A 19,434-nucleotide genomic window follows, 5' to 3' on the forward strand; every position below is an offset into this window, starting at 1 on the left:
ATTAGAAAGGACTAAGGAAAACAAAGTCTCCCAGGACTGACTGTCTTCTTATGGGGCATGTCAGTTGCCCCACAAGAAGTGAGCAAAAAGCCCAGAGGACTGCAGCAGAAGGCTGGGCTCCTCTGGTAAAGTTAGGCTATGGTGTTAAACATCAGCAAAAAGTTGATGCGTTCACAACTGGAGGGAAAATTACACATAAATGGGAATCTTTCCTAACATCAGATTTCTGTTGGTGAAGGCCTTGAGGTGCTCCGGCGGCAGCCGCGAGAATATTTCCCTCCACCTTTGTAAGACGATTCTTGAGTGACATTGGTGCAAGTGCGTCACACGCTGCACAAGAATCCCACTGGTGATCAGCCCCCAGACACTAAGCAGAGCCAATAGTGCTCTGAGCTGGAAAGGATCCATCATGTGAAGCACACCTGGAAAATCCACTTGGAGCCGACATACCCCGGGGAAGCGAGGCCCCAGAGGCAGGTGAAGGAGGGAAAAAATGCAGGGAAAAAAATGGATGCGCAGCTACAAATGCACACGCGCTAATGCGAGGCAGGTCCAATCCCATCCAAGCCGAAAAGAGGGCGGAGGTGAGGTGCTGGTGGGTGGTGCCAATGGGGCATGGTTACGCCCCGGCACGCGCCCTAATGCACTTCAAATTTAAAGGGGAAATTACATTTATGCGAGGCAAAAAATTATACTGGTCATGTTCCTCTACCGGGACGCCCACACAATATGGAGGAAAGGGGATGGGACGCAGAAGTATGAATTGTACTCACTTCTAGGTATCCTGAAGAGGGAACATTAAGTTGCTCCATGCAGAATACTGTTGTGTCTCATAAGTGGGTGTCACTGTGTGTGTACATTGCCACATACTGTGTGCTAATTCTTGCAGACAGCTAGATACCGCGGAGTGTCAAATGAAGGGCACAAACTCTTGTAAGACTTTATTATGTGAATATTTATTAAAGAAAACTAGGACACTCATCTTCCCCATTTCTATGGGTTATCCCCTACCTAACAACAAGCTAAGGTGCTAGTCAGTCATCAGTGAATGTCTTAAAGAAATCTGTCCACTTTCCAAACTAACCCTAAATGACTCTACCACTATTTTAATAACTAAAGACAGGAGAATGACTCCCTTCTCCTGGGTTCTTGCTTCTCGTATGTTTGCCATTCAATAACAGATTTTTTTTTTTACAAATAGTTTCTTGTGAATCAGTTCACACAGTTCTCTTAATATTTAAGTGCTCTTTTGTTACTTCTCAACATGGAGTTTTCCTTGGTTCTGTATGGATGTTTTCCATGGTCAGTGGCTTCTGTTAGCTTGTTACTTTTCTCTTTAACTCTCTTTCCAAAACTTCCTCCTCAGTTTTCCCAGGGTTAGGTTATCCAACCTTTCTGAGTTTCTCTCTTGGTTTGCCTTTTTATTTATTTCATGAGCTTTAGCCTCTGCATTGTATTCATCCCTTGGCATATATATTCTTTCATCCTTCTCTTTAGTTTTGTTTTCTTTATCAATTACACTTGCTTTACTTTGCCTGCGACGAGTATGACGATTGTCATCCAGTTCTCTGACTTTCAGGGTTATGTGCTCAATGTCTTGATTGAGAGGTGTAGGTATAGTTCCATAACAATTCTCTGTTCCTTCTCTTGTTTTCACTGTTAAATTCCCATTATCTTGACTGTGACAAACATTGGTACTCTGATAATGATTCTCTTTCACTCCTCTTATTCTCCAGGTTATATTTTGGTAGCGTTTACTGGGACGAGTATTACTACCCATATAATGATTTTCATTCACTTCTCTTATTCTCACAGTGATAATATTCTCGTAATCTTGACTGTGATGAGTAGGAGTACTTTTATAATGATTCTCATTTGCTTCTCTTGTTATCACTGTTACATTCTTGTTATCTTGACTGACGAGTATGAACATTTTTATGATGATTCTCATTCACCCACCCAGGTCTCCTTTTTTCCCTTTTACCTGACATTCAGGGATCAAGTCACCGGGACATCACTTTGATATGCTTTGGTTCTCTCCGTTGGTCGTTCGATTAGTTTTCTTTGCTCTGTGTCTCGTACTCCGAGTCTTCCTCTCAAATTGCTTTTTAATATCCCAGGTACCGACAATTTATGCGGTCCCAGTCACGCAATGGCCTCTGTGTGGATACCAGGATCGCCGGCCCACCACTGGCTCTACATGGTAATACCAACACTGGCTGCTTCTCTTTTTCTCTAACTGACAGGATGCTGCATGTCCGACCCTTCGCCTCAGCAGCAGTTTTGTATTTCGCTGGTCTTTTGTACTCTCCAGTGTCCTCTCCTCTTCTGAGATTACATAGCTGTGGTTCTTCCCCGGTGCATCTCTTTTTTCCCCTCTGACCTCTCAGGCCTTTTGTCTCCTTTATTCATCATCTTGGTCTCAGTTAAATACATCTCTTCATTTAAAGGTATATGCACATTTTCTTATTTACAGTAAGACATACTTGTTCTTTCTTCATGCAAGTCCTTATAGGGTATGGTTGTGTAGGTAATGTTAGGAGGATCTCACAGGAACGAGTGTCCATGTCCCCACAGGGGGAGTCTCTCCCTGTGAGGTCCTGCTTGCCTCTACCCCTAGGAAGGATGCTGCAATGTGGGCTCACCTCCCTAGCCTCTCAGGGGTGGGGGGGGGCTCCCTCTTGGGGAGAAGAGACAAATTCCTGTGATTCGTTCCAATACCTCCAACTGAAGACCTTGCATTGTTTTGCAACCGGTCATACATCTGTCTAAAAGGCATGCAGCATTTCTTTCTAGGTCATTCTCTGGGTTCACCTGTACACATTTACCTAGAATTGGAGTAAAAGTGTGCTGCAATCTAATTATCTTACTTCATGAACCCTGGCACCCTCAGGTAAGAGCCCACAATATTGAAATATTGTGAGCATCACCATATTTATGTTTCCTAGATCTAAACATACAACACTGTGCAGTGACAATGGGACACCCACGGAAGGGTGGCTGAGGCAGAAGGGAAGCTACATGTCCACCAATACTACAAACACTGTCAAACCTTCCACTGACTGGCTTGGATATAGAACGCAGAGCAAGAATGACCCACTTGCCTCTAGGGCAGAAAGACTGCAAGCCAGATCCAAAGCCTTCTTTGTTTCATGCTACCTCACCACCTACTGACATGCCCTGTGCCCTTCATGGTGCACACCAAAATCTCATGAAACCAGATAGATGATGACAAGGAACATATCCTTGGAAACCCCCACAGCCACACTTACCTGTGACCAACACAAGAATACAATTTTAGAACACCAACTTCAAAACGCTGGCCCACTCATCATGGCATAGAGGCCCGAGACCCCATGACCCTAAGAAGAACCGCAAACATATATACTCCCTAGATCACCACAGACCACTGGGAGAACACCCTCAGGTTTCTCACAAGGAGATCCCTGGAACCCCTTATTCAGGTGGCCAGGGAAGACCAGGCCCTCGCCTATCCCAATCCTATATTTGAACAAACAAGGGAGGATCACCTGGGTAAGGGAAACCGGGGTTATGCTCAAGGGAATGGCCCAGGTGAGATACAGTACTATGCCGAGGAAGCAGAGGAGGAGGGCGTAATCCCTGAGACCTTTGTAGGCTACCATACATCTGCCACGCCTCCTCCCATTAAATCTCTTCTACCTAGATCGAATGACCCCTCCGTACATAAACAATCCCCAAAGATTTCAAACCTGCTTGCACCCAAAGATTATCCATCCCACAATCCCTCTTTGTCTGTTACCTATCCGAATACTCCCGGTCATTGCCCTTCCCATTCTTCTTCACGTCCCTCTAATTATTCCTTCCCTAAACCCCAGTTTACTGCATTGACAGAACACTACGATACCCACAATCCCTTCAGTTCATTCCCCAATCCCAGTTATTCTTGTTTCTTTCACAAACCCTTCAATCCCGTCCCTCTGATTGTCATCTTCCGAAATCCCTGTGTACTATGACAGAATACTACCGTTTCCACAATCCCCTATGTTCGGTTCTACATCCTGGTCATTCTCGGCCACTTTACAAATCATGCCCATCATATCCCATAGGACAATCCGACACTCCAACCCTTCCCTTTTCCGACATGAACACTGTGTGGCCCCATGAAAGACAACGGACTAATACCAAAGCCGTGTATCTAACATGTCCCAATCCCAGCGTCAGGCAAAGTCAGGCAATAAACCTGAATCACACACACCGGACGACCCCTTCCTTTCCGCGCAGGGATAAAAGCTGGAGCAAAAGAGCACAAGCTGAGCAAGGCAAGCACGGCTGACAGCACGACGAGACGGCTAATCGGGCGCGACAGTTCAAGAGAAGGAGAAAGGCAGCAGGGATCGAAAGGATGTCGAGGAGAGAATGGACCTTGCCCTTTTTCGACCCAGGCCCAACGAGCCTTCGAACAGAAAGACATAAGACCGTGAACAATAGTACAAGTGGCTTGCAGCAGATGTCAACGATACATGGGGCAAGCCTATGCCGATAAGCAGGAACGCTGGAAACTCCTGCGCCCATTGCACCGGCCTTGACTCCAGAGAGAGAAAAGCCAATGCGGTTCATCACAGCCAGTGAGTCGAGGGGAGAACCGATAAGAATCGGGCTGTGTTGAGTGAGAATCGCAAAGTGGCAAGAGTCAACCATGATTCAATGAACTGTGACAGAACTGTAAAACGTGCTAAAGGGAGACCAGCTGCACAAGAAAGCGGGCACCACGTGGGTGCTAACTCAATTGACTCTGGTTGATCCCCATCTGAGCAAAGCTACAGATACCAAGAGGCCATAGGAGGGCCACCAAAATAGGTAAATGTGGTCATAATGAGGGTCAAGCAAAATCCCTGTACAATTGAAAGACGTTGATCTACAAACTGTGAAAGAAAGAGAAATTAATCTGGCTGTATTGAAAGTGTTGCAACGGCAAGAGTAAACCCGAAGGAGGCATGGCAGGAGAAGAGGGTCAAAGTCTGAGGTCCCAAGAAATAGTGTGTTGACCGACGTGACCCCGCCGAGGGATGTCCACTAGGTGAACTGTTTGAAAAGACATTTAGAAACCAAGGGAATTGAATCCTGCTAAGAGATGAGAAAGCGAGAGTGAACCAGAGGAGGTAAGCCGAGATTTGAAAAGGTCAGAGTTCGATCCAGGGGTGAAGATACCACCCAAGTACTGGCAGTCAAGAGGGGTGCGAGCCCGGACAAGGGAGCTCCAGGGGTGAAGCTATCATCCAAAGTTCATTGTGAAAAGAACAGATATATAAATTGTGATGTAAGTTACATGAGGGGTGAAGCCACGACCCTATGTGAACTGGGACTAAGAACTGAGAAGGGTCAGCGCCCAGAAGAGGGGGACCCAGGGGTGAACCATTATCACCCTAAAGAACTTTCATTTGGTTAAAGGAACTTTTGTTTTTTCTATTTGAACACATCAAGCCCTCAAGGGCAATAGACTTTCCCGAAGAAACAAGGCATGACTGTCGGCCGTACTGAGAGCTGGAAACAGAATTGTTGTCTCGTGTTGGGAAAGCTCGAACATGGTAAACTGGCTAGCAACTACATACGAATCTACACAGACAAAACATTAAGTGACTAAGTAAGGACAAAGCCATCAGTAAGCACTTTGTGAAACCAAATCACACCCTCACTGAATTTAAAATTGCAGTGCTGAAAGTTAACTTTAGGACAGAAAATGTACAAAAAACATAACTACAAACGCATTCAGATTTTCAATATACTTGAAAATGATTTAAATAGACATTGCTGCTTCAAGAGTCACTATCCTGAATACCAAATTCCCATCCTTGTGCACCCATAGAGAACCGAGGTCAAATCAGATAGATCTTTTTTTACTGACACTTGACTGACAAATTCCAGCCCCATTTGCTTCTCTGATGCAATGGTTTGTTGCTGGACTCACTTCTGCCGAAGCACTGCCAGCTCTTTAATCGCCCTGCTCCACAAGCTTCCCAGACGCCGATTAGTGCTCCTGTTCCAAGCCAAACAGTCTTATTTTATCTCCCCGACCCAGATGTAGAGAAGCACACTTTCAATATCGCTGTATGCTTTTCAGACCTGCCTTCTCAAACCAAAGGGCCAACACATGATTTATTGGCCTTTAGGAACACAATATGGAAAATCTGACCAACAGCCTGAATAATTTTCTAAATATAATTGCCCACAAGTGACTGGCTGCATTTCCTATCCCAAGCTTAAACGGCGGTGGGCATGGCGGGCAACAGGTTTAGTAGGGATGGTCACACAATTGACTATATCTAAAACATACCGTTATTCAGTAGGTTTGCACATGCTACGACTGACAACACCCCATTCCTTCATGCCTCTCTGAGAGCAGGCCAACACTTATTTTCTCTTGCCTGCTTGCATGTTTTCAGTGCCCAACTTAAATCTTTGTGACTGGAACACGTGGGGGGAACTTCTGATGTGTAGTGCTCCTTGTGAAGGAAACCAATCAGAAACGGACACAAACAGATAAGACATTCCGGAGGTTAATGCTTCTGCCATTCCAAAAGCCTCATTCTCTTCCTATGCCTTATGAAGTGATCTGAAGATTACGGAAGCGTGCAAATAAATAACTGTTAGCCAGAATGATGAGCAGAAATGTCATTATAGGTGAATTTAAATAATAGAAAACCACTGTACTAATCAGGAGTCAAAACCGCCTTAGTGAGTTCTAATCATCTGTTTATTACATTAGTGTCAATGTACTGAAAACCTACATAGTTGCTGATAAAATGGCAGGGTAACAGTGTTAGGAATGCTTGGGGATTGTGTGCAGTCTGCTCCTGTATTCACCCTGAAGTGATGCTGTTAAAGATGGATCTATGGTAAATTACGGAAAAAAACGAGGCCCTAAACACCACATTTATTTGTTCGTATTTTGTACTTTTTTTTCTTTTGTAATGTGGGGGGGGGGACCCCCGCAACCTCTCCCCCACATCCTCCACCCCTTTTGTTTCCCTAACCCTACCCTCATCTATTTATTGTAAAAAAGTGCAAAAATGCTGTGTTTTCGGCCTCGCTTTCGCGTTCCTTTTTTCATGTGATACCGTTAAAGATGTACCTAACTAACTTCACCTGAGAGGGGAGGCCTGGGCTTGATTTCCACGACATCCTCATGCTTTCAACATAACACACCTAGAAAACGTTCATGCATGCAGAGATCCGGATACTTCCAATCTGCAACCTCAACACAAAGTAGAGTAATCTTGCATTATACCTCTCCTCATAACTAAGCAAACCCACCGACTCTCTTTCAGATCCACAAGAGCGTCCATAGACCATGCAAATAGGTACACATCCTAATATGGCTTCACCAGCACAGCTATTCAAATAAACAATTTACAACATGCAATGCATTGGGACAAGGTCTCTGTCTGAATACGGCTTAGCAACAAGTGATAGATTCAGGATTAAACGCATGAGTAGTAGTTACCTCTGCATCAGGGCGCTGAACCGAAGACATTGATTGGATTGTGCTTAGATCATGCTCTAGTTTGATTATCAAATCCTTTTGGTCATTCACAGTTGCAAAGGCTTCAGTAAACTGGATCTGCAATTCAGCACAACGAGCTAAGAAGGGAAAATGCCATGAGATTGTCAATCCAGCCAACACACATTTCATTTTTTTACAGTGATGACTTACTTGGATAATTCTTTCTCACAATGTTGCCTGTATTGAAGCTATTCAAATGAACAAACCATGCAATCCAAATATCAAAAGAACGCATTTGGGGCAGTGGGATATTGTTTGGTGCTATAATGACATTTGTTACTAGCCTATCCTATGGACATGATTTTCTTTACGGAAAATCATTGCAACTTGACTATCCCCGAAATCACAATCATAATGCTCGAACGACAAAGAAATGGGTTGCATAAAATACCTTTCCATATAGAAAGTCCTGCAGCAGCACCTTACTGTTTCATTGGACATTGATTGTGAAGCACCACTAAACCGATTTTGATGTCTGAATGGTCAGATTGACTCATCTAGAATTGTATTTTATTAATTTACTATCCTATCCTGCATACACGAAAGGCTAAGGATGTCTGCAGAGGGGAATGGTCATGGAACATACACGCACCACAATGACATAATGCGTAGCTCCGGCATTCACAGCATGAATCACACAACAGCCTTTACCTCACACTTGTCTCTAACCCAGAACCCAAGCTAGGCATGCAAAATACACAGTTGGCTCAGCCAGTAGGAAACAACAACTCCCCCCACACAAACGGATGAGCTATCAGTGCACATCTCCTGCACAGCTCCCCAGGGTTCCTGCTGTCTCCCCCACTTGGACACAGCCTCTGGAAGAGATATTTCGTCACTAGACTTCAGGGGATTCCAGTATAGGGGGGCGGGGGTCGAAGGGCATAACAAATAAGTCCTCTTAGGAGGAAGTCAACTAGTTAGGTCCGAAAAAGGCAGTTATATATGGTGAAGAAGGGAGAATAATACACATAAGCCTCTTCCTACCAAAGTAATATTTTGGTCTTCATGACTACTATAAAGGATGAGTGGGGATGGTCACATTTCTCTACAAAAAGCGAAGCTGGCCTTTTCCTTATGGTGTACATCCAGCGTTCCTCATGCTGACTTTGTGCACTGCCTCTTCCTAATCCCTTTGTCTTTGACCAACTAATGGCTCCTGCTCCCCTTCACCTCTTGCTGAATGCCGAACTTCTGTAAAACAATGGACAGTTTCAGAAAGGAATACACATCTTAATGTTAAAGACTTGTTTCTACTAATTCAACAATGACTGCAGCAAGTAGAGGCTGGCGGTAGGAGTGGGATCTGGGTGCAACCAAGAAAATACGCGTCATCAATGGTTTTCATCATGAAAAGCAGAGGAGATGACTGCCCACTTCAGTGTGTGGGCCCATGAGCCAGGTGGGAGATCAGCTGTGACGGGGAGCCTGGAGGACTGCTTCTTGTTGGTTGGGAAGCTGACAATGTTGCAAGCACCAAGACAGTAGAAAACAAGATGGCAGATTAGCATCTTAAAAGGTGAAGTCCACAGATACGCGATTCACTGACCAATCATGCTACAGGAAAAATAACAATTTGAATTTGCCAGGTCAGTCTCTGCATTCCACATCTTAAGTTGCACAGCTGACTGATGAGAAAACTGCAGATTCAGTAGGCAGGCCCACAAGAATATAAAGGAGAGCACTTGCAATTATGGCAGTGGTGTGCAGGAGTACTGAAAGGCGAGTAGTAGAGAGAGTCTCCAGAGAGTGTCAGAGGGTGAGCTGGAGGGGTTGGCGAAACGGATGAGCAGAAGCAGAAGCAGAAAGGTGAAGGAGAGTGAGAGTAAGGAGAAGAGCCATAAAGGGGGAATTAGAAAGACATCAAAAGAAACTTGGAGAATTGGAGCAGGGATAAAGGAGAGTAGCACTGGAGGTGGGAGCAGTAGGGAGAAAATGAGCAGAGAAATGTGAAGAACGTCAGCCAGGTACGCAAGATAAAGTGGGAGAGATGGTAAAGTGGGAGAGATGGGAGAGTAGTAAAAGGGCGGTGAGATAAGAACACTCGAGGAGGAGGAGGCTAGGACCAAAGATGAGAATTGCAAAGAACAGAGAATGAAGAAAGGCATGAAGACAGAACATCTGGGGGAAGAGAGGTGGAGTGATGAATGCCAACATAGCAGGAGAGGGTAGAATGGGAAGAGGTGCACAGAGCTGATAAGGAAAAACAACTGGGAAGGAGGATAGTAACTGAGAACATATCATCGACAGATGATAGAGAGTCAGGCAAAAAGTCGGCCCAAGCATTGCAGGCATGAAGGAGGAGCTTGAGGAAGGATTCCCAACTATGGTAAGGGGGCAGAAGTGGGACACAAGTAAAGTAAGGGAGGCCCTGGAGATGAAGGACTCTACCAAGCAGGGCACCAGTTTATACAGTGCTTGCAAAGATAGTGGCAGAGGCACTATGTTATATGTGGTTCACCCTTTGCAAGCCCTAAGAACTCTTGCATAGCTTCACCAAAACTAGAGATGAACAAACCCGGGGCCCATTGAGGCCCGACAGGTTGCAAATGACCCCCTATCAGATTAACATCCTGAGGCAACAACACAGCAAACACTCAGCCAAGAAAGAAGTGCAGGGGACGCTTGAAACATTAGAGACTAAGGGACTTTTAATTTGACTGCTAGAAGGCTCAACCAAAGGGCAGATAGGGATGGACTATTGTGCTTAAGCAAAACCAAATTGCTAATTTTTTTTTTCCTTATTACAAATATATGGTTTATAATAAACCTTTATACATATCATATGATCAATTCATGAATTCATCTGTACATTTGAAATCAATTAGACATTGATAAGAAAGAATTTTATCGATAACACTTAAAAATGTTAATTCAGTCATCAATATGATATAAAATAAAATCACATACATTGCACATTACAATTCATAATGCACACTACTTGTAGTGGTTATTTCCTTATAACTTATAAGATATGCAACTATTCACAATAATCTAAAATCCATCTATAAAATCTTCCCCCAGGCAACTGGTAAAAAACCTTGATAAAGTGCACAAGTGCAATAATAATGTGTTTATTCGTACCTGAGAACAGAGCATCCCATAAAATCTCAGCACGATCAAGTATTATATCAAATATATGAACTTCTGAAACCATTGATCTCTAGGCGAACTTGTTTCCTGACATTCCATGAGCAAATGTTTCCAAGACTTGTCGTTAGTCTCGCAAAGGCGAAAGCGTCTACCTCACAGGATAGGCCTCACCCCCCAATGCCTCCAAAGTGCATTGTATGTTAAACCTAAAGTATGTTGCTCTTACACTACGATCTGGAAACAAAAATAAGTTTCTCAGTAACTTGCTAAGTTGTCTATTAACATATTTGTAACGATTGTATGCCTTCTTTTTTGTATAACATCACCTTGATTGCACCAATCCCACAATTTGACTTTCCTCTTAACCAGATTACAGTTAGTTATTAATTCTTCAAGGGAGGTCCCAATGTTATTCAAAGCTATTGAACATTCAGAATACAGGCTGTTTAATGCTCCTGATGTACCTGCTTGACAGATGCTACCCATATCCTCAAATAAGGATTGTCTGATTGGAATCAAAATATTATTTAGCAACATGAACTTCTTGCAAGTGATGATCGAATCAAATGACTGTAAACCAAACTCGACTCTCACAAAGACTATTGGTAGGGACCCAGGAAGCCTAAAAGTACTTATTAGGAATGTTCAATACTTCTAGCCCAATTAGTAACATCGGTATAATTTTTCCTTGTAGTAATCAATGACTGGAGGCAGTGTATAGGCACAATATTTCGCTAATTTGCGCAGCCAAGTTGTGCCAACTTGCCATGAAGTCATTCAATGATTTGACCAGGCTTTCTAACAGAGTAAAGTGGAAACACTAGATAAACAATTTGATCAACAATCGTTAAAGGGATACCTCTCAGATACATTTATATTTGGTTGTCCTTTTCCCTCTATTGCAGATCACTACAGATGACTTAAGCGTGTTTATTTTTAAACCATTGTCATCTTTATATTTGTCTAATGCGGACAGGGATCTGGATAATCCCATGGGGGTCCTGCGAAATGTATCATCGGCAAAAGTCAATGTACCACTTCTGAGGTTTCCAATTTTTAGGCGACATTGATCTCACACTGTCCAAAGCATCAAACAGGTCCAACAAATATATATTGAAAAGACGCGGTGCAAGGACACACCCCTGCCTTAACCCAAAATCCGTAATAGCCTCCTTGGTAACATTGCCAATCATGTTTAATCTTTATAAACTTTCCTTATTGGCATTTCACAAATCGAACAATACACACAATATCCCATACCAACAACCCTTTTCTATCACCCCCTCATCCCCCGTCCTCCCTTTACCCCCGGTGCACCCCATCATGGCTGAGTGCTCTTCCGACCTGGTCTCAATGTCTACACATACATCTCACAATAGTGTAAATCAGACCATAGGTTCAATCGGTCATTTGTTTAAGGCTCGAGCGGAACAGAAAGGCACCCCGCCCCCTGATAGTATTATGTTTCAGTGTCTCATGTCGCCTCTTCCTCAGCTGGTGATGTCGCACCCTCAGCGTCCTGCTGTTGAAGCAAATAGTTTGGATACGCATCCCACATACTCTTATCATTACACCGACATTGGGAAAATGATCCCCATCCATTCTCCATATCTACACAGTACATTATATCGGATTTCCATTGTGAGATCTTGGGACTCCATTTCCTACCCCACTGCATAGCCACCCTCCGTTTAGCAAGACTAAGGAGCAGCCCAACCAACTTCCTCGTGCTCCCAGGGATGTTCTTAGTATAGCCCAGAAGTCTGATCAGAGGATTGGATTCCACTGCCTGACCTGTGATCCCACCAAGAATATCAAACACCTCTCTCCAAAACGGCTTTATATCTGGGCAGTCCCAAGCTATAGGGAGGAAGTCAGTTTGTTCCGCTCGGCATCTTTTGCATCTCCCCGGTGTATCCGGGAAATAATTTTTTTATTGGGCTGGTGTGTAGTAGAATTGGTGTATGTACTTAAAATGAATTAATTTGAACCTAGCATTAACGGCCCCTTTCCTGGTCATCTCACAACAATATTTCCATGTGTCTGCCAGCATCTTCCTTCCCAGCGCTCTTTCCCATTTCTCCCGTGTCGGCGACCCAATTACCCCTCTGGATTGCATATGCATGGAGTATAAACAAGATGTCACCCTGTTGCCCATCAAGCCCCTGAGCAGTTTATCCAGTGGAGGAAATCTGAGGCTGTTCAGGAAACGTGGCAAACACTAGCCACAGGCTCTCCCTGAGTCGGTAATATAGAAATATGTCCAGTGCCGATAGGGCTCCCTTCTCCCGCAACCCGTCAAGTGTCGTAAACTGCCCTCCACAAAATAAGTCCCCAAAGTGTGAGATCCCCAATTTTGCAACCATATTCACAAACCTTAGTTCGCTGGTGATTGGTATCCCTGGTATGTGCATTACCAGGAGCTGGGGTGATTATAACACCCCCCCTTTTGCATTCTATTCTGACCCAGGCTCTGCACGTCAACTCCAACAGGTTCTTCGGGTGTAGATATCACTGCGGTGCCATCAGTACGATTGATCTAAGGAAGTCTGGTGCAGCGACTGCTCCCTCCATCTCCACATCCCTCCCATCTCCCTGCATCTCATACCAATATGTGAGAAACCCAGCCTGCACCACATTATAGTACAATTCCAAATCGGGTAAACCCTAGCCTCTCTCATGTATCGGTGCTGCCAGTTTGTCCCATGATACCCTGGCTTGTTTCCCTGCCCATAAGAATTGTAGCACAGCAGTCTTCATGCTATGGAAATAGGCTCTCGATACCGCTATTGGGGCATTTAGGAAGACAGAGGAACCTGGGAAGCAGTGTCATCTTAACTATGGAGATCCAACCATACAAATTGAGGGGAAGATTCTTCCATCTCAGCATGGCCTCTCACACGTCTGATCTAACACCATGAGGTAATTGCCGTGATACAGCACAGTTGGGTCCCTAGCTATGTAAATTCCCAGATAGAGTTTGAACCATGTGTCACTGGAACCCCCAGCCATCTTGATATTGCCTGACCCCCTCGGTCAATGGGAAAAGCACTGACTTGGAGGCATTCACTCTCAGCCCTGATCTCTCTCTGAAATTCTGAACATCCTACATGACCTAGGCCCAGGTTTATCTTGGGATCTTTTAAAAATAGCACCATGTCATCTGCATACAGCGATATCAATCCCCTGTGGTTATATAGTTTAATTCCTTGGTGTAGGTGTAACTCCCTCACCCTTTCAGCAAACGGTTCGATTGCCAGGCTGAAGAGGAGCGGGGATAGGAGGCACCCCTGTCGTGCCCCCCTCCCCCAATAGTATGGTCCGAGTCAGCTGGCCATTCACTCTTACACTAGCTGTCGGTTGCGTGTACACCAATCGTACCATTGCTATGTAGGGCTCCCTCATCCCCATGCATCGCAACACTGCGAATAGAAAGGGCCATTCAAAGGAATCAAATGCTTTAGTGGCGTCCAATAGTGCCGCCACCAGTGGTTCCTCCTGAGGCGCCGCCGCCATCAGGTCGAACATGCTTTGTAGACTGTATGAGGTGGATCATCCCGGGATAAAGCCTGATTGGTCCGCCCTGATGATAGTTGGCATCATGGGCGAGAGCCGCGAGGCAAGAATTTTCGCTAAAATCGTTTTATCAATATTGATTAACAAAATTGGGCGGTAGGAAGAGCAGTCTTTACCAGGCTTGCCTGTTTTCAGTAACACCACCACCATCGCCTCTCTTAGGGTGTCTGGCAAGATCCCGGTCTCCAAACTTCGCCGGTACATGTCCAGCAAGTAGGGTGCTAGTTTATCAGCGTAGTATTTATAAAATCCCGCCGTGAACCCATCGAGTCCGGGGGACTTACCATTCGGCAAGGATTTAATGGCATTCAGTACCTCTTCTAATGATAAGGTCCGGTTTAGGTGCTCCCGTTGGCTATCAGTGCACCAGTGCAAGGCCACCTGAGACAGGTATTCCTCAATCACTGCTGGCGAAACCTGCAGTTGCGAGGAGTAGAGATGGCTATAGAACTGGAAGAATTGGCTGACTATCTCCAAGTCCTTCGAATCTATTATTCACATTTTCATCAGTTATCGCATGAATCCTCCCCTTCATGTCATCCAACCTGGTTACCCTAGCTAACGTCCTGCTCGGTCTGTTCCCCTCCCCATATTGTCGAACACTCTGCATATTACCCATATCTTTGACCTCCCTCAATGCCAATGTCTGGAATTCCTGCAGGGGTGTCAAGATCTCAGCTTGCTCTTGATTTGTGGGGTTCGGGTTAGTAGTCTGGAGTAGCTTTATGGTGCTTTCCTTACCAGCCAGTTCCTTTCTGATCTGCCTGAGAATCCCTCTCTCTCTGGAAATGCATTTGCCTCGTATAACACATTTGAGGCTCTCCCATAACACCCCGGCCGACCCTATGGAGCACACATTTAGGTCAAAGAAGGAGTCAATTTCTGCCGACAGGCTATCCCTGAAAATCGTACCGACAGACCCACACTTTTGAACCGCCATGGCAGTGATCCGTCCAAACTCACCCCCATGACTACCGGAGCATGGTCCGAGAGTGTACGTGCCAGGATTTGCACTTCCCTCACCTGTCCCATGAGCAAACGCGAAATTAAGAAGAAATCCAGTCTTGAGGCAGATTGACCGGTATAATGCCGCTCTGCCAGATTGCGCACCTTCCACACATCAACGATGTCCCATAAGAAGGTCATAACCCGTAACCTGTTGGTCCCTCTATTGCCTATGTGTCAGCCTCCCCCCCATCTGTCCAGCTCAGGCAGCATCACTGCGTAAAGTCCCCAGCCCAGATCACCTCCCCGGTCGTAAGTTCTGCTAATTGCTGATCCACCCAGTCTAACGTGTCTACTGTGTCTTGATTGGGTCCATAGTAGTTTATCAGCGTGAATATCCTCCCTTGAATGTTGCCCTGCACGAAAAGACCTCTGCCCTCCCCATCTTTTACCACCTTAATTAGGTGGAAGCCAACCTTAGTATGTATTAGGGTGCCCATCCCCCTGGCGTATGAAGAAAAGGACTAAAAGTATCTGTGGCAACCCCATACTTTACCAAATGTAGACTGCCAGCTGTGAAATTAGTTTCCTTTAGGAATGTGACATCAACCCCATGCTTTTGCATGTATAACTATCGTTCGCTATTTCACGGGGCATCTCAGCCCTCTGACATTCCAAGAGCAAAATTTAAGCAAAATTTAAGTGAGACCAAATCCCCTCACCACGTATATAACTTGGTCAGATACTTCAAATAGCCCAAATGTTTGATCAGGTGCACCATGTCCTTCCCCCACCCCCACCAAAAACCCCAATTCACCAGTGACATCAATTCCCATCCCCCATCCCCTTTGCTGAACACTTCAACTCATCAGCTGAAAACCTTTACCAACCAGTGGGTTAGACTGGAGCCTTCGCATGGGAGCAGCCAGGAGCCCAGCAACCCGCTGCACTCCCTGGATTCGGGGTCTGCTAGCCCACATCCCAGCCCCCTGATTATCTAAAGGATTTGTTATGCATTTGAAAAAAGGATATACATCAAAAGGCAGAACGTCAATATTAGTCCCCCGGTGCTAGGGCTGTCTCAGCTGCATTTACAAGAAGGATGTGACCTCCTCCGGGGTGTGAAAAAAGATTGCACGGCCTTTGTGCTCTATTCGGAGTTTGGTGGGAAACATCATGGTGTAGCGGATTCCTCAGTCTCTCATTCGCTTCTTCACTTCTAGGAATGCTCTCCTGGTCGCCTGGACCTTGTCCGTGAAGTCTGGAAAAAGTCTGATAGTGTCGTCTTTGCATGGCTCTGTCCCTTTCTCCCGAACTTTGCGAAGGGCGGAGTCCCTGTCCTGGTAATTTAACATCCGGGTGATAATTGGTCGAGGAGGTGCTCCCGGGATCAGCTTCTTCCCACTTGGCACCCAGTGGGCCCTTTCCACAATATACACTGCCGAGAAGTCTTCTGGACCCAGCGCCTCCCGGAGCATGTCCTCAACCAGGAGTTCCATGTTCCTCTGTTCCCCAGCTTCCGTCACTCTGATGATTCACAGGTTGTTCCTTTTCGAGCATGATTCTAAGTCATCCTGTTTATCGGTTAGCTCTTTCAGAGCCCTTTTCACTGATGTCATGTCTCGAACCAGGGAAGTGGACTCATCTTCCACAGTCGACACCCTGCCCTCCACCTCGTCTAGCCTCTTGCTGTGCTTGTCTAGACAGACCTGCATGTGATCCGCTTTACAGGTCCGTGTGTCCATTTTCCCGTTCAGGGATTGTATACTGGCCTGTAGCTGGTTGAACATTGCCTTGATGTCCTAGAAAGCACCGGACGGATCCATTATAGCAGCTTGGGGTAGTGCCTCTGGAGATTTTGGTTTATTATGTTTTGCCTGAGATGGAGTGTCGAACCGTAGCTTAGATTGTTGCTGCCTGCTCCCCTTGCCAGATTTGGACATCTCTCACGGGACCATCAGTTGCCCTCCTGGGATGCGCTCTTCAATTCCGTATGCACTCCTTGTGGTTCCGCAATGTCCTCCCCGCGTCTTTTCCCAATGGTTTTATGGACTCAGCTCAAGTGGTTCTGTGTTGATAGTCCGGAGGTTCTGTGTTGATAGTCCGGAACTCCGGGATCCGGGTAAATGGCTTCCCCACTCCGATTTGGCTTGTGCCGTCCGAGCAACTCAGGCTCAGGCCTGTGTGTTGAACATGGTCAATTCCAGGAGCGGCCACCGCTTGGCTTTTCCCGGAGTACCGCTTAGGTCGTTTCTGCGGGGGCTCCCCCGTCCAGTGCACTATCCGGAACCCAGCTGCCTCCAAGCATGAGGGATTTCCCTCTGATTGTGCGAAATTGTCGGAATGTTCTGCACAGTTGTCACCACTGTAGCAGGGTGACTATTCCGAACCTGTATATGTCCTCTTCCAGCTCTGCCCTGCTACAGCGCTTTGGCCATGGACTAAGCAGCCCAGCTTGTTGGGGGCACAGAGATTCCCATCGCTACAGTTACTGGATAACTGGATCTCTTGGATCGTCACAAGAGAGGGGCTGAACTCCACCCCCACCTCACTGTGGTCGATCCGCTCTGATAGGTGTTACTACCCATGTAGGAGATTGGCGCCAAGAGTTCCAAATCCCACAGGTGAGCGTGTGGGTATTCCGCTCCGTGCCGTTGACTGAGTGCGTGGTATCGTGCATTCTGTTATGTAATGTGGGCCTTACTACCTGTGGGCCAGGCTCTTGCGCAATTAGCAGGTCCCCTTATACACCAGGGCCTCCCCCTTGTCCACTTCCAGTATGTACCGATCGTATGACCAGGTCCCGGCACCTCAGGCTCACCAGCTTATCTTAGGCCAACTCTTCGAACAATGCAGGGGGAGGTGTGCACCACCTCTGCATGTGGGGCTTGTTCCAGACAGGCTGCCATGTTCTCTGCTGTCTGAGGCGCGGAGACTTCGGGCGCGGGCCAGTGGCAGGCGAAGTCCCGTTCCTCCACGGGTGCTGTGACGGAGGTGTGGCGCAGATGTATGTTTTCCACGGTTGTCTCCCTCCTACTTGCGCGCACCAGTCCTGCTTCCTCCGCCACCAGCGCCCCAAGCGTGTTCAACTTCCCAGAGAGTAGCAGCCATAAGCCCTCAATGGGGAGCGTCTAGTCCCCCTGTGCGGAGTTCCTCTCCGGGTTCCTTGGACCACTGTAGAGAATGTCCAGGATACACTGGCTACGTAATTGCTGGTGCTCGGTAGGCAGCCCAACTCCCCCGACTTGGGGATCATTGCTAGGTGTCTCCCGATCTGATTCTCCCCCCGCTCCTGCAGTCCAGAGGGTGTCTTATCGTTCTGCGCTTCCCGCCAGATTGGTGGCCCATCTGGCGGGAAGCGCAGAACACTGGTGTGCATGATACAGCGACTTGCCCAGTCACCAGGCCCCTCTGTGCACACTAGAGGGCTCCTGCAACGTAGTGTTGTCCTCCCCTGCTGGTTCCATGATGTGGGCCGATCTGGCCACAGAGTTGGGAGGGGGGTCAGGCCTGCATCCTCCAACAGGGGAGTTGTAATCTCGTTGTCTCCCCCTTTGCCCCGCCGCACCCCTGGCCAGCGGCTCGGAGCAGGAGTACATGACACCAGAGCTTTGTTCTCCGCAGTCCGGAGCGCACCGCCTCTCAATCAGGAGCTCTGTGCGCTGCTCTTGGTTTGGCGGGGGAAGGGAATCTTGTTAACCCTTGCAGCAGCCTTCTCCGGCATCAATTGTGTTCCGGTTTTCACACGCTTGTGCGCCTTATGTTCATGTAGCTGCACATCACTCGATAGGGTTAGACGTGGCCAAGAGACCTCAGAATATTGGTCGGATCTAGGAGGGTTTCAGGGAGCTCACGGGATAGCGGCCATCTTGGCTGGCTCTCTAGCATCCTCCTCAATCATGTTTAATCTTACAAGGAACAAGGTATCCCTGTGGAGGGTGGTCAAGATGTTCAACCGCACCTCAGGAATTCACCCCCACCTATGCAACTTGTTCCATAACAATGAACGATCGACATAGTCGAATACAGAGGTGAGGTCAATACATGCCATGTACACGATATGACCTGGGTTCCCAAAAGTACTTTGTTGTAATAAACCAACAATAATTCCATTTAGGGTGTAACCCAGACCCAACCTTAATATCGTCTGAAACTTCAGAATAATATTGGCCTCAGCTGCCCAATTATCTAAGGACTATTGGGCGATAACTCTGGAGATCTACCCTTAAGCCCTTCTTAAAGATCAGAAATACGTAACTTTGGTGTCACGTTCCTGG

General features: G+C 46.5%; 1 protein-coding gene across 1 annotated transcript in view; it reads right to left on the minus strand.

Moving 5' to 3' along the window:
• The window catches only part of CUX1 (cut like homeobox 1), a 2,307,153-nt gene that overhangs the window by 375,854 nt on the left and 1,911,865 nt on the right, over positions 1 to 19,434 (minus strand). The window contains exon 15 of the mRNA XM_069614989.1: positions 7,484 to 7,620. Within this exon, the coding sequence (XP_069471090.1) occupies positions 7,484 to 7,620 (137 nt within the window). The remainder of the gene's footprint in view (positions 1 to 7,483; positions 7,621 to 19,434) is intronic.

Source organism: Ambystoma mexicanum, chromosome 9 (genome assembly GCF_040938575.1).
Source record: "Ambystoma mexicanum isolate Mex_15411 chromosome 9, UKY_AmexF1_1, whole genome shotgun sequence".
Classification (NCBI taxonomy): domain Eukaryota; kingdom Metazoa; phylum Chordata; class Amphibia; order Caudata; family Ambystomatidae; genus Ambystoma; species Ambystoma mexicanum.